The sequence below is a fragment of the Chelmon rostratus genome, chromosome 1 (assembly GCF_017976325.1).
Source record: "Chelmon rostratus isolate fCheRos1 chromosome 1, fCheRos1.pri, whole genome shotgun sequence".
NCBI classification, from domain to species: Eukaryota; Metazoa; Chordata; class Actinopteri; order Chaetodontiformes; family Chaetodontidae; genus Chelmon; species Chelmon rostratus.
The window spans coordinates 24188485-24204024 of record NC_055658.1 but is presented as its reverse complement, the minus strand read 5'-3'; the positions used below and the strand labels follow the sequence as shown (position 1 = coordinate 24204024).

The 15540-nt window shown below is 42.9% G+C and overlaps 1 protein-coding gene across 1 annotated transcript in view; it reads left to right on the top strand.

Annotated features, from left to right (window-relative positions):
• The window catches only part of tln2a (talin 2a), a 67005-nt gene that overhangs the window by 32878 nt on the left and 18587 nt on the right, over positions 1-15540 (top strand). Inside the window, exons 16-30 of the mRNA XM_041935648.1 lie at positions 342-550; positions 1612-1710; positions 2364-2531; positions 3518-3652; positions 3991-4150; positions 6445-6611; positions 9583-9711; positions 10560-10673; positions 10913-11026; positions 11458-11592; positions 12017-12145; positions 12368-12470; positions 13490-13698; positions 14943-15062; positions 15285-15482. Coding sequence (XP_041791582.1) covers positions 342-550; positions 1612-1710; positions 2364-2531; positions 3518-3652; positions 3991-4150; positions 6445-6611; positions 9583-9711; positions 10560-10673; positions 10913-11026; positions 11458-11592; positions 12017-12145; positions 12368-12470; positions 13490-13698; positions 14943-15062; positions 15285-15482 — 2189 coding nt within the window. The remainder of the gene's footprint in view (positions 1-341; positions 551-1611; positions 1711-2363; positions 2532-3517; positions 3653-3990; positions 4151-6444; positions 6612-9582; positions 9712-10559; positions 10674-10912; positions 11027-11457; positions 11593-12016; positions 12146-12367; positions 12471-13489; positions 13699-14942; positions 15063-15284; positions 15483-15540) is intronic.

The following is a 15540-nucleotide window of genomic DNA, read 5'->3' as shown; positions in this document are numbered from 1 at the left end:
GCGAGAGTGTGAAGTACATTTTTGGGGTGCTATTTTCTGCAGAGTTAAAATGATCTGGCCAATTAGAGACTTTAAAGTAGAACCCTTCCATCAATCCGCTGTTCATTAACATCATTGTAGATCCTGTGCGAAGTCTAATAGTTCTGTCATATCCTGCCTTGGTTTGGTGAATTTTGGCTCTGTGCCATTCTGATTGACCAGTTCCTGTACTTTTTCCCATCATTTCTCTGTGCTTAAATGGATGTTTATGCAGTCCCTCTAAGCTTTGTTTTATTCACGCCTCTAGGACTCATACCTGTCTGATGGCTCTTACTAATTCTGTCCTATCTCCTCATACTCAGGTGATCCGACTGACACAGACTACACCGCGGTGGGCTGCGCCATCACCACCATTTCCTCCAACCTGACAGAAATGTCAAAGGGAGTGAAGCTGTTGGCTGCGCTGATGGAGGACGACGTTGGCGGGGGTAATGACCTGATGAGGGCTGCCCGGACTCTAGCAGGGGCCGTGTCTGACCTGCTGAAGGCTGTGGAGCCGGCTTCTGGAGAGGTGAGCAAAGGAACCTCAAATTCTGAGATAGTGACACCATGTGTTGTCAAAGACTTGTCGCTGTCTTTTTTTATACAGTACATTTTAGTACTGTATCTGTAAGTATTACAGTATCATCAGTTTCTCTTTGTTCCATATTGAGCCCAAACCAAGTGGAGAGGGGGAGTTAGGTCTCATGGACAGAGAGGATAGATTGTTGAGGCAGAAAATGGAGAATAATTGGTGAAAGTAAAGCCTGACTCTGGCGTTGAGCCCATACAGCAAGAAAACTTTTCACCGTTTGTGTTGCTTGAAATGCCAGATTGTGTTTGTGCATTTGGTTGTCTGCGCAGTGGGTTTCTTTCCCATCCAAATTGACAACCAAAAAAGTTAATCAGATTTGCCACGCAGCAGCTCTGCTCTGAGACACTGTATCATCTCTTCATAATGCAGCGTGTCTGCTGGTCCTCCAAACTACACCTAATTATATTAACATCCCCTGTCCAGCTTCAGCTAACTGAATTGTCCTGGTTGGTCTGAATAAAGACCTCAGACTGAAGCTGGATGAATGTCAAGCATCTTGTGCTTTTCTGGAAACAGAACTCGCTTCACAAAAAAAATACTGTAAATGACACACGTGCTAATGCAGTCTGCAGCTGCTTGGATTGCAGAAATGTAATGTTCTCACTGAGGTCTGTTAGGAGTTTGTTGCTGTGGAAGTATCTTTCAGAAGTTAATGTACTGCACAGTTGTTGGCTGTTAATCTGCATAATGCACAGACCTATCTAGCTCTGGGGCAACCTTGAGCTTTATACACTTGTGCATTTAAGTTTCCAAGTTGTTGGAAAGATAACTTGAAGCCTGTTGGAGAGTTAGATGACGAAATCTGGGCTGGTTGTTAGAGTTAACTGTCTCTTAGTGTGACAACATTTTATCGTTTTTTGTGTTTGAACAACTCACTCAGATGGACTGATGTTTGCAATGCAGCACAGTGAAACACTGTACAGTTAGGTAGAAGCCGTGTCAAATGTAACAAGATGATGCAGTTTGACGTCCTAATGCCTTTCTGTGTGTGTGCGCAGCCCAGACAGACTGTGCTGACAGCAGCAGGCAGCATCGGCCAGGCCAGCGGGGACCTCCTGCGCCAGATTGGAGAGAGCGAGACCGACGAGCGGTTCCAGGTAACGCTGCAACCCGTCCATTTATCATCAACACCCCACACTCTGCGTTGAAAACTCAGTCCTGAGGAACTGCCACTCACTTCATCAAAAGCACACAATCACCAGGGGAAAACGGAGGGGATATTTCCATATTTTAGCTAGAAGTTTTTGTTTCAACTGCTGTCCTAGCTGTTAAGCTTGTGTTTTTTTTTCATGTAGCTCATACTTGGCTAAGATGGTATTTGTTGATGTTATACGGAGATCAGCTTTTCTTCAGCCTTCCTGTCACACAATACGCTGGGGTATATTTCACTATGTTACAGTAATTCCATAATGATGAGTTGTACAGATGTGAAGTGGGTAAATTAGTTACTTTCTCTATTAGATGGTGCTGCCCCTTAATGACATTTCTATTATTAAGTGTATGATTATGATTTACAAATAAGCAAACACTCTGTTACAAATTAAATGAGATGGCAGACATAATCCTCTAACACAGAGCTGTATCGAAAAATAATTTAACCTTTATCTGCTCTATGCCACCATAAATGCCACTAGAATTTCTTACCTGTTAATGAGAATGAGATAAAAATGGTATGGCTCAGAGTGTGCACACATATAAATGTTGCTGATGAGATTGTTTGCGTTTCCATCTTTGCCACCTGTTGTTTTAGGACATCCTCATGAATCTGGCCAAAGCAGTGGCCAACGCCGCGGCCATGCTGGTGCTGAAGGCCAAGAACGTGGCCCAGGTCGCAGAGGACACCGTGCTTCAGAACAGGGTCATTGCCGCCGCCACCCAGTGCGCCCTGTCCACCTCCCAGCTGGTGGCATGTGCCAAGGTACAAGAACATGATCCGAAAAAACCCGTCAACAGAAAACCCCCAAGACTGCCTAATATTCACCACTGCTACCAAGCATGACATATGAGACTCATTGTACTAAATGACTCACACCGTATCAGTGTTTGTGTAATACGCACTCAATTCTCAGAAAGTAAATTCAGTGGATATTATGCAAATGCTTGGAAATGATGCACTGGTGGTCTAATGTTTTCCCATTTGTTATGTCAGATCTGCCTCGGTTTTGAATATTACACTTGCTGTGGTGTAAAGATATCACTTGGGAAGGTATTGTTAAAGCTATTTGGTTGAGTGCATGACAATAATTCCCCATTTGCTGTCTCATAAGTAGACAGTGCAGCGGGGTTCCTTAAATAGAGATTTTTTTTTTCTTTCAAATTTGAATAACCTGCAATTCATCTGCAGCTAGAAAATAAGTATTCTTGCAGAGTGAATACATCAGGATGCACCAAAGGCAGAGTTAAATACCCTGTGCCCTCATCATATCTGCAGATCTTTAATTGTACAACCCACATGCCTCTAATTAGCTTAAATGCCCTCCTGGCTCCCAATCTGAATAGTTGCGTTTACTAAACAAATCCTGGTCTCTTTGCATAGCAGCGTGAGGAACCGTCTGTGGCATCACTTTCAGATCTTTTTTCCTCTCACTTTTCTGTTTATTCTGATCTCTGGAATGTGGTTTAGTGAAGAGCGTTTAGCAGTGTGTTTATTCCAATTTAAAATATGTTTAGCGTTATCTTTTAAGGAAATTAGATGGAGATTACTTTGGGCATTACTGAATACTTCCAATTTTCACTTTAGAGAAAACACTTTCTTTTTTTATTCACCGTTCAGACGTTAAAACTGAGGAAAGATATTTGATCTTGATTGCTTTCACACCATATGACGGCATTGTTTCTTCTTCTAGTTGGAGATGGAATTGAATTTTCACAGGTTTTCACTTGCTGCTGTTGTTGTTGTTGTAGGTGGTGAGTCCCACCATCAGCTCACCGGTGTGCCAGGAGCAGTTAATCGAGGCTGGGAAGCTGGTGGATCGCTCGGTGGAAAGCTGCGTCCAGGCCTGCCTCTCAGCCACAGAAGACGGCGAGCTCCTCAAACAGGTCAGCTTGATTAATACACAGACAAACAGTGCACTCAAGTCGATTGCTCCATGTATCATTTTTAGCTTTGTCTCAGTAGATAACAAAGTATATTACAAGTCTGACCCAGTAAACCCTGCTTAGCAACAAATGAGTTGGCTTGAATACCGATTCTCCAGCTCGTTCCATTTAAACCACACCAGCTGTTTTTTTATGGAGGGTACTCAGCTCACCCACAACTTAAGAAGCAATGAGGATAATGAGTTCAGTGTCCCACCCCCATGGAATAAGAAGCAGGGAATAATGCATCTTAAGTAACACAGCGCTAGCGTTGATGATGTGCATCTCCTGTATTGAAGGTGAGCGCAGCAGCCAGCGTGGTGAGTCAGGCTCTGGGAGATCTCCTGCAGCATGTTCGTCAGTACACCTCAAGGGGAGAGCCCATCGGGCGCTACGACCAGGCTACCGACACCATTATGACCGTCACTGAGAGTATCTTCAGCTCAATGGGAGACGCGGGTGAGTCTAAAAGAGAAGAAATGCTGAGAAAATGAAGGAATCATAATTGTGGATCCAAATCCAGCTATTCTGGGGACTTTCCCAATCTGGCAAACGCTAAGAAACACAGAAAAAGGCCCAAATGTGTTGAAATGAAGGCACATTTGTTTGTGATGAAGTAATTATGTACAGTACTTGGGTTAAGAAACAGGTTAATTAATTGGAAGTCAGTCATTCAATAGCAGAAGTACAGCCGGCTACATTCAGTGAGGTTTCACTTTTTATTAGCCATGCTGGCTGCACAGCTCCAGGGATGGCAGTGTCTGTCTTTCTAATCCATCACTTTGGTCCAGACTGAAATATCTTATCAATTATTGAAAGGACTGACATGTACAGACATTCATGGCCCACAGAGGATGAAGCCAACTGACCCTGGTGATCCTTTAACTTTTCCTTTTGCGCCACCATGAGGTGGCAAACAGCTCTGCATGGCTGTCTGCTCTTAGTCTTGCTGAGTTGTTTAAAAATGAAGAATAAATAGCTTATGGTGGTTTTGTTTAATATCATGCAAGCTGCCCTATTCTGAATTCGGCCATACTGGTTGTAGTGCATGTTTTTTGACCAATCCTATCAGACCTGAATCTGCCTGATATTATTTTGGCTCTGTTCAGGCTTTGAAATTCAGTCTATAGTGTAGCTAAAGCTGCTCTGCCATAGCCAAATATCTTGTTTTTAAAAAGTACTGGAAAAGCACATGAACTATATCCAACCGAGGTTTTAAAACTTGCTTTCCACAGCTCTAAAGTTTCTGAGTAGACGTCTTACTGCGTATCATACTGCATCCCGTCTTCTCCTCAGAGAGAGTGGCATGATGGTGGGTATGAATGGACCGCTGTCAGCCCCGCTGAAGCCACAGAGAAAAAGCTGACAGTGATGTTCACAAGCCTGACAGCAGAGAAAGGCAGATGGAAAGAGATGCGCAGCGAATATCCCGACCCAGCGGTCAGCTTAGCTGGATTGATTGGTTTGATAGACAAGCAGAACTGCTGTTTGCTCTGCCTGAGTACATGAAGCTAGTTGGAGAACACCGCCTTTGAACTGGTGTCAAACGTGTACAAATATGAAATGTGACGAGAGAGAAAAAGGGTGAATCCCTCTGTAGTGCAGTGTTGGCAGACCAGCTGATACATTCACATGAATTATAGAGGCTCACTGCCAAATAGCTTTTGTGGTGTGCCAGTTCTGCTTTGACAGAGAGAATATAGACACCAATCCCCTTCCTTGTCCCTTTTGTCTCATCTCATTAGTCTGATAAACAGAGAATATTTTCAGAGAGAGTCAAACACCAGGGCTGTTGGAATCGTTGCATCCAACTGTTTCTTCACAAGCAGAGTACAGGTGTGCTTACATTTTACACATCTGATCAGAGAGACGAGTGCAACTGGGCATGAAATTCAACCACACTGAGCTGATGGAAAGATGTACGTTTCTTTTATCTCTCGCTTTCTCCCACCAGCTGCTTTTTACATTGAACATTAAGCAGTCACAATATGATTCAGCTCACTATAATTTTAACAAGCAAACTTTGAATATCTCCTCCTGATACAAAATTAAATGGAATCAAATTAAAAATCAATGCAGCTTTTTTTGAAATATTTATCTGCTCCACTAAGGTTTGCCAGCATTGCATCATTATTTCTAAGTTGCACAGGAGAAAGCAGCAGTTTGACTATTATTGCAACAAAGAAACAAAGATGGATTAATTTCTTTTTTGTCCATATTGTTCATGGCTATAAACTCAGGAGGATTTCCAGCAAAAGCCTGGAATTACGCAAGTTAAAGGAGGATGTGTAGGATTTAGGGGGATCTATTGGCAGAAATGTAATACAATATTCATAGTTATGTTTTCATTCGTCACCTGAAAATGAGAATCATTGCGCTTTCACCACCTTAGAATGAGCCCTTATATCGACAGAGGGAGCGGGACCTCTTCCATGGAGTCTGCCACTTTGCACCGCCATGTTTCTACAGTTGCCCAGAAAGGGACAAGCCAAACAGTGGCTGAAGACAGCGCCTTTCAGTTTCATGGTCACCGTATGTTCTTTTACAGACTTGGAAAGGGAGGGGTGAGGTGAGGGGGGTATCTACTTGGTTGCAGTCATCAACCTCACTGCTAGATGCCACTAAATCCTACAGACTGGTTCTTCATTTTTAATCCACTACTCTCCAATTTTTCTCGTCTTTCTTTCCCCCTTCACCTCTACGCCGCCTCCGTCCTCTCTTGCCACGCTCTAATCAACTGTGTCTCCTCTCAGGGGAGATGGTTCGTCAGGCCAGGGTGTTGGCTCAGGCCACCTCAGACCTGGTGAATGCCATGAGGTCGGATGCCGAGGCTGAGGTGGACGTAGACAATTCTAAGAAGTTGCTGGCAGCTGCTAAATTACTGGCCGACGCCACCGCGAGGATGGTGGAGGCAGCAAAGGTGAGCTGCGTGTGAGACATAAAGGATGTCATATTTATTGTGTTTATTTTCTTCCGACAGCTTGCACTTATGCCTCAGCTGTTGTCAACAAAAAGTGGTGAGTTTATTGAACTGAGGTGCTGGTATGAAATGAGCTTTATTCTGTGCAGCAATCAACAGTGCTGGCTTTTATTCTCCTGTACGCACTGGGTGACCTTTTCAATGACAGCAGAGGGGAAAGAAGCTGAGCTAAACACCCCAAGAAGAGTCTGTGCGTGTGTGTGTGAGTGTGATGGCCTGTGGGGAGAGCTTGTGTCCAGAGTGCAGTGGGTCTGCAGTGATGTTTCCTGACTCTGGACATATATAAGTCCTGAATGGAGGGCAGGTTGGCACCAGTGATTTTCTCTGCAGTCCTGCCTGTCCATGTCATGGTGGCAGACCCAAACCAGTGATGGATGAACAGAGACCAGACTGGATGATTGCAGCGTAGAAGTGGATCATCAGCTCCTGGGAGACTGTGGATCCCAAAAACCAGAAGGTCTCCACAGTAGACACAGTGTTGTTGAGTATGTGATGAGGGGAGGTACTGGGGGACTTCTCCTGACGTCCACTGTCATCTCCACAGTTTAGAGTGTGTTCAGTTTCAGGTTGTTGTGACCGTACCAGAGGACCTGCTATTCAACCACCCTTCTATATGCAGACTCATCACCGTCCCAGATGAGGCCAATGACCTTAGTGCCATCTGCAAATTTCAGGAGTTTAACAGACGGGTCTCCAGAGGTTCTGTCGTTGGCATAGTTCAGTACATTAACTAATGCTCAGTCTGGTCTAATCCTTTGGTTTAACAACAGTGTGTTTCCCTATGTAACCTGCAATCTGAAGACAGAATGAATGAATGGTCAAATAAGTTCAAAATTATAGAGCTGAACCTTGAAATATTTTAATCCATACAGCCTTTAAATTCAAGTTCTTCTTACACCTCGAGTTTCCAGTTTAACATGATTAAGATGACATCAGACTCTTTCTTCCCAAACTGCCCAGGGGCAGGCTTAGCTTTGCCACTCAGCCCATCTTCTCCAGCCAAACTATTTATCTGCTATCTCTCTCCATCAGTCTCATTATCTGTCTACAGGATCACACATTGATATTAATAACTCTCCACTCTCCACCATGGAAATTAAATGACGCCCTCCAGCTGGTTTGATGGTCCAGTTTGATGCCAGACTTATCACCATAACAGCTGCATATTTATCTGTGTCGATGGAGGCTGACACCTCAGTTGCCATGGTAACTGATTGATGTAAGCTTGTGCGTTTTAGTTTTTGGGCCGTATGCGTTACAGACTGACTGTGTTTCGGCTTATTTTTTAAAGCCTGTGCCAGGTAATGATTTGCTTTTTAGCTCTTTTTAGACTCTCATTGTACATGTATTGTATCACTGTAAAACAGACCCCGCTTTTTGAAGGCTAGTCAGACACTGGAAACACTTAATAATTATGCAAATTGGCTGTTGAATTTAAATGGAATCAGCAGTTGCCAGCAGGCAGCAGACAGCTGCAAAATCCACTGATTCGAAGCTGGTCACTATTTTACTGTGATTATGTCAAATGTTGTAGAAAGTCTCGAAAGGAAACAAAACATTTTCAACCTGAGATATGACTTATTTTTGTTTGTACACTTGTGTGGCTTGTTCATAGTGATGGCGACCTCTGCCAGCAGCATCTGTGAAGGTAAACATTACCTTAATGATGCTGTTTTTCAGCAGCACGCGCACCCACCTCTCTGCGCAGCTGCAGGTGAAGCAGCCGAGTTCCCAGTTAATTAACCTAATGGCTGCGGGCTTCGCTTTCTCTCCAACAGCAGGAGACACGGAGGTGCAAAGTGATATTAGTCTCCACAGAACCCCATTAACTGGTGCTGCTGGATTCCTAAACAAGAAGATTAAAAAGAGCTGCTTGCAAATATGAATAAACAGCATCTCTCACCGACATGTAGCCGTCAACAAAAGAACTGATTGTTGGAGTGAAGAGGAGCTGCAGCTGAGTTTGAGTGCAGCGATTAAGTCTGAGTCACTTCAAAGGTCTGTGTGCACTGATTGGATATTCTAAGATTGCTTGTATGAGCTGATGACAGTTGTGTGGGTGTGTCTGCTGCTTGTCTCAGTAGGTGTGTGATGTGATGAGTGCGGACACGTCACTAGGGAATGACATTGCCTTTCGAAGAAACAATATAGTGGAGAAAAAACATCTTTTTAAGATTGTACACACTGTTCAGACTGTACTCTTTTTCTTTTATGCCTCCTCGTAGGTGACAGCCGTGGCTGGAAGTATTATGTTTTTGCGTTGTCCGTCCATTGACACGAAATCTCAGAAACACGTCGGTTGAATTTCAAATACATACGCACATCTGGAAGCCAGGATCAACTGATGCGATTTTCGTGGTCAAATGTCACTGTGACCTCACAAAACACGTTTTTGGCCGTAACTCAAGAACTCATACATTAATTCCAACAAAATTTCACACAAAAGTCTAATAGGATAAAATGATGATGATGACATTTGTGTTCTGCAAAAACACTTTTCTGGTTAATATTCAATACCATAACTCAAGAGCGAAGGCACATTGTGACCATATTTCACATTTGGTCAGATACTGAATTGGTGGCACTAATCTTGGGCATCCACCTTGAAACTGTGCTGATTGTAGAGATCTTCTGTGCTGCCGGGTGAAAATGTGTGTGAAGCATCTGCATTTTACAATTAGCCGCTTCTTTGCAGCAGCATCCATATTTGAAGCATTGTAGTCCACCACAAGCTCATTGGTTCTGCTGATATTGAGCTCAAGTGATTGTTCTCTCTAAGTGAAGACAACATGTTTCTTACTGGAAATTATTCACTGGAAACATACATGTCAATATAGTTAGAACTTCCATTTCCGTTTTCCCTTGCTGATAACCCTTTGTGTACTGTATTTGCTGATCTGTGCGTTTTCAGGGCGCAGCAGCGTACCCAGAGAATGAGGACCAGCAGCAAAGACTGAGGGAGGCTGCAGAGGGGCTGCGTGTGGCCACCAACGCCGCTGCTCAGAATGCCATTAAGAAGAAGCTGATTAACAGACTGGAGGTCAGTGATGCCACCTTTTTGTCCCAAGAGAAACGGCTACATCTGGAAGAGGCTATTTCTTCCTGAATCTGAAAATATTTTCGATAAATCATGACATTAACAAGACGAGTACCAAATATTAGGATGCTATAAAGCGCCAGTGGAAGTGTCATGTGGCACCAAAGATCAGTGAATATTAGATGTTCACTTCAGTGGTGTTCACTGTTAAATGTCCGGGTTTTTAGACAGATTTAGGTTTACTGTTAGTCTTTTCAAATGATCCTGAAAGAGACAAAATAGTCATCTATCTTCAAAATAGACTAAAAAGTGCTCATTTGTTTCAGGGTCATCTGACTCACGGCTCAGCACCACTTCAAACTAATGTATTCAACTCAATATGAAATGTACAGCATATTTTACACACTTGTGCTACAAGTTAGTTAGTTTTATAGTTTATCAGAACATGAAGTTTTAGTGTATTTTATGGTTATTATTAGTTGTTTTTTCATCATTTATTAACTAAGACGACCAAACTTGTATTTATTATTTATTTCTTTTTATTAAAATATACTATTGTTTGATCATTTCATGCAGCTTACATTCACAGAGAATGTTACAGCTTATCATCTGTTGGGGAGAAATTTAGCAAATGTAAAGAAACACTAGTCCATGTTGAAAAATATCAGTACTGAAGTTTTGAGTCCCTCAGACTGCAAAGAAGAATCTTTTAACATGCGGACTCAAAAGCAGAGATGAGAGAAGTGATTGCTTTAAATGGACACTTGAAGAGAGGCTGATACAGAGACAGAGAGCTACTGTTTAACCATATTGTACACATGGATGTTTTCATGGGTCTTCATGTTCCTCAGAATGCTGCCAAGCAGGCTGCAGCTGCAGCCACACAGACCATCGCTGCTGCTCAAAATGCTGCCGCCTCCAACAAGAACACTGCTGCTCACCAGCAGCTGGTGCAGAGCTGCAAGGTACAGTGCCTTTGTTGTTTGATTTCTTCTGTTTTTCCTTCTTGTAGTAAATTATTTAGACTGTTTACTTCACAGTATTTTTCTTACATATCCTCATTGAACAGTTTTTTTAGCAGCTGTTGACTGTCTTGTATTATTGGCATCAAAATTGCTGTTTGATGATTCAAAGAATTGTATGGAAAAGGGCTTTTATACTTTTAAGCCTTTATTTAAGCTTGTGTATATGCATGTGTGTATAGGCAGTGGCAGACCACATCCCACAACTCGTCCAGGGGGTGCGTGGCAGCCAGGCCAAACCAGAGGACCTTAGTGCACAACTAGCACTCATTATTGCCAGCCAGAACTTCCTACAGGTGCAGTACACACACACACACACACACACACACACACACAGATTGTTAAAACTTTATGTCCCTCAAACTGAGGAACTTCAGTCCTACATTGGGAACCAGGCTGACAAAGTATAAATAGTGTTTCTGCCATGAGGGGATCCCTTAAAAATAGGCCTGTAACCTCTTTTTGGTGTAAGCAGGCAGTTAAAGAAGCAGTGGTGTGATGGGATTATGTGTTTAATGCCTCAGTGGCACTTTTAGAGCTGATGCAGGACTGTGGGGTTTCCACAAATACCACCACATAATTTAACCTTTGTTCCTTGTTGCACACGGCAACATTTACTTTTACAGACAGTTCCTTAAGGCTCTGAGGAAAAATATCATTCTTATTAAACATTTCAGACCCCTTTTTTTTTGTTTTTCGTCCTTCTGTTTCCTTTTTCACTCCGCAGCCTGGTAGTAAGATGGTGACCTCGGCCAAGTCATCTGTTCCCACGGTGACTGATCAGGCTGCAGCCATGCAACTGGGTCAGTGTGCCAAGAACCTGGCCACCTGCCTGGCTGAGCTGAGGACGTCTGCACAGAAGGTAGAGCACAGATACACACAGGCGCTCACATATGGGACAGTGCATGCATGCATGCATAAAACAAACCTAATACGCTTACATCATTCCAGAAAGACGCCGTATAACGACCTTAATGGCAAAATAATGTCAATGAATTTTTCACTGCCAAGTTCACATCAGATGTGTAACCTGCTATCCAAGAAGTTTTTAATTGCACAGTAGGCTTGTGAGTCACATCACTTGACATGGGACAATAGTTTGACTCGAGCACAGGATTTGCAGTGAATATATGTTGACTAACAGTTGTTTGAGTTTCTAACTAACAGAAACTGACAAAACATACAGTAACAATATATTTTTGTTAAAAGATCACTACTAACAAGTGCAAAACATAAGCAATAACCCTTTTAACAATGAGTAACAGCAGACTTCTTCTGTTTTCCAGGCTCATGAAGCCTGCGGCCCCATGGAGATCGACTCTGCACTCACTGCCATTCAGACTCTGAGAAGCGAGTTGCAAGATGCCAAGCTGGCTGCGGCTAACGCCCAGCTGAAACCACTACCAGGAGAATCGGTAAGAGACGTTTTAGATCAGTGAGACTGACTCAGAATTCTTTCTTCCAAACCCAACATGAAAAATGGCAGTTACATTAGGTTCAGTCGAGCTGTACAGAAGATATTGACTACAAGCAACACACGGCTGATTCTAATGGGTTTATGGCCTAATATTTAGTTTTTAGTTACTTACGTTGAAGGCTGCTGTTTTATTTTTTCCCCCTTTTTCACTCTGCTTTAGTTGGAGAAGTGTGCTCAGGATCTGGGCAGCACCTCTAAGTCAGTGGGATCCTCCATGGCCCAGCTGCTCACATGTGCTGCACAAGGAAATGAACACTACACAGGTTGGTCAACATATCTCTCAACTCCTTTGTCAAAAACATGCAACTTTTGTGAACATGATGATCCCAGCAGCCACCATGAGCACTGATGCCAGTTTTAATAGGAGATCATTGATCTTATACATTTACAGGCTAAATGTGCCACAACACTTTTCTAACTGTGAGTTCATCTTGTAGCTGCCAGCATCTTTTGCTTTGCAGCACATACTGCACACAAAGCTTCTTTCTCTCTTTCATGTGACTTTAAAATATTTGAACTACTTGAGACATGATTGAATAACCTAATTACCTAATAATACATACAGCATCACAACTCAGTTAATATTTTGTCCTGGTCTGACAGAGCTCTAACTAGGCCGCTTTGTGTGATGCAGTAGGGTAAGGCAAGGCAGATAAAGATAGGAACCTAACCTATCTGAATACATGCACCGCATTTGGTTACAATCGCTGAAGCTCATTTTTATGTAAAATAAAACTTAAAAGCACAGGTCTCAAATTAATTATTTCAAAACAGATTGCCCAATCGAAATTTCCATGATGACTTAAGATCAGCGAAGTCCGTAGATGATCCTGACTCAGTTTTTGAATAGTTGGCCCAATGGTTTCGAATGAGGATTCGGAGAAAATTGAGGAAAAAGTTGCAAAATTTGAGATTTTTACAATAGAAGAGCATTGGAGCAAAGATGCAGATGAATTGAGAGATTAAAATGATGGAAGGATTTGAGGATGTGTTTTTGATCTCTTCTCTTCTTCTTTTCCAAAGACTTTTCATTACCGTTATGGTGTCCTTGGTTCTCCATAGAGCCTATTGAGAAATTCTCCTGTCAAATTACATTGTGTCTGTGTTGCTTGTTGCTTGTTGTCGAGAGAGAAAATATGACACAAACATCCTGTGCAAATAGGATGTCAGTCTTCAGAATTTGAGAATTAGTGTATGATGTATAAATATACCTGTGATGTCTCTGATATACTTTCCATTGTCACATCTACATACTCTCACTTACCTCTGATCCTGTGTGCAGGAATAGCAGCCAGAGAGACGGCTCAGGCCCTGAAGACACTGGCCCAGGCAGCCCGCGGCGTCGCTGCCTCCACCACGGACCCCAAGGCTGCTGCTGCCATGCTGGACTCAGCTCGTGACGTTATGGAGGGCTCAGCGCTTCTCATTCACGAGGCCAAGCAGGCACTGATCTCCCCCGGAGACGCTGAGAGTCAGCAGAGGCTGGCGCAGGTGAGACGGTTCAGGGCTGCTTGAGGGTATAGAGTCTGTTCTGCATGTCTGTACTTTTTAACACTATGGGTGACTGTTGGTGCTTTCTGACAGACTGCAGCAGCGGTGCCATGTCAAGCTGACATTATCAAATGTCACTGCAAAGACAATTCTGCAAAATTCTCCAAGTTGTCACAAGACTTTTGTTTACGAGCACTGATTCACTTACTCTAACCTCATCATCTTTGCCCTCCAACAGTGAGATTTTTCTCAGCACACAGTGTGTGTATATGTTTCATGAATGCTGTTGTCCATCTGCACTGGCAACAGCAGTTAACAGAGGCATTATGTTTTCTGGTTGTCTGGCCATCCCATTTCACTAAAAGACACTTAATACCTTTTATTGAAGTCCTGTCCTGTGACAGACATGGATGGAAACTTGACTGGTTGGTGCAGGCAAACAACCACAAGGCTGTAATTACAGTATTATTGTAGTTACACATCAATCACAGTATTTTAACTTGGAAAGTTGAATGATGCAAAACATATAATAGAAGTCACTGAATCCCCTGAGGTTTGCATACAAGTAATATGACTTTGTAAAGGATATTTATTTGTAACAAATTCAACATGCAGCCACCTAAACTAAAGGAAAGTCAGATCTTTTTACTCAACAGTGCTTCTATCTTTGCTCAGTTTATTTTGCTTACTATTTTCTCATGGACGAAGCCTGAGCCAGATGAATGTGTACATCTGCTTAGTAATACATGAAAGTGAACACCTGTCAAATACAGCAAGGGATTCCTGTAATAAACCTGGTGGCATATTTACAGCCCAAGGACATTGATTATTTATGTCCTCCTCATATTTTTTCCACAAAATAAATAATGTTTCTCAGTAGTAATTGCAAGAATTTGATAAGGGAATCACAAAAACATCAACAAGGATGTTCTTTTTTAAATTAAAAAACTCGAGTATATACTATTTTTTCATTTGAAATTGCTCTGGGATATAAAACTATATTAGAAGCCTGTGCTGCTCTTTTAACTTACTGGCTCTCGTTCGCATCTCAGTGAACTGTGTCACCCAAGTCCCTCTCATGTGTCACATGCTTGACAACCCAGTTAGTGATTGGTTGCATGATCAAAGAGAACACACAGACACTTTAATGAAAAAAAAAATGCAAAACGGTGATATCAGTCATACTTCAAGACTCAGCATGGTCACTCTCAGCCAGTTCACTGTGAACCTGCTGTGTGTTCCAGGTGGCCAAGGCTGTGTCTCATTCCCTGAACAGCTGCGTCAACTGTCTGCCTGGCCAGAAGGATGTGGACATGGCTCTCAAGAGCATCGGGGAGGCCAGCAAGAAGCTGCTGATTGAAACTGTGAGTTTTGTCTGTGACTCACCAGATCTCTGCCGGCAAAATTCACCATCATGTGTGTTTCTTTAAATACCCCACAACAAACAGATCCTCGAGGAGCATATAACGATGAATGACACATACGAGTTAAAAGCAAAATGGACTGCTGTATAGATGCAGTCGTTTCTGTTCTCACCCATCACAGCAAAATACTCACTGAGTGCTTATTGTCCCTTGTCTGTTCAGATCCCTCCAGCCTCCAAGTCCTTTCAGGAGGCCCAGAGCGATTTGAACCAAACGGCGGCAGACCTGAACCAGTCAGCGGGCGAGGTGGTCCATGCCTCCAGAGGCTCCAGCAGCCAGCTGGCGGTGGCCTCCGGGAAGTTCAGCCAAGACTTTGATGAGTTCCTGGATGCTGGTATAGAGATGGCCGGTCACACTCAGGTCGGTTCAGGTTACATCGGTTTCACAGCAACGCTGAAGTCTGTCAAAGTAATGCTGA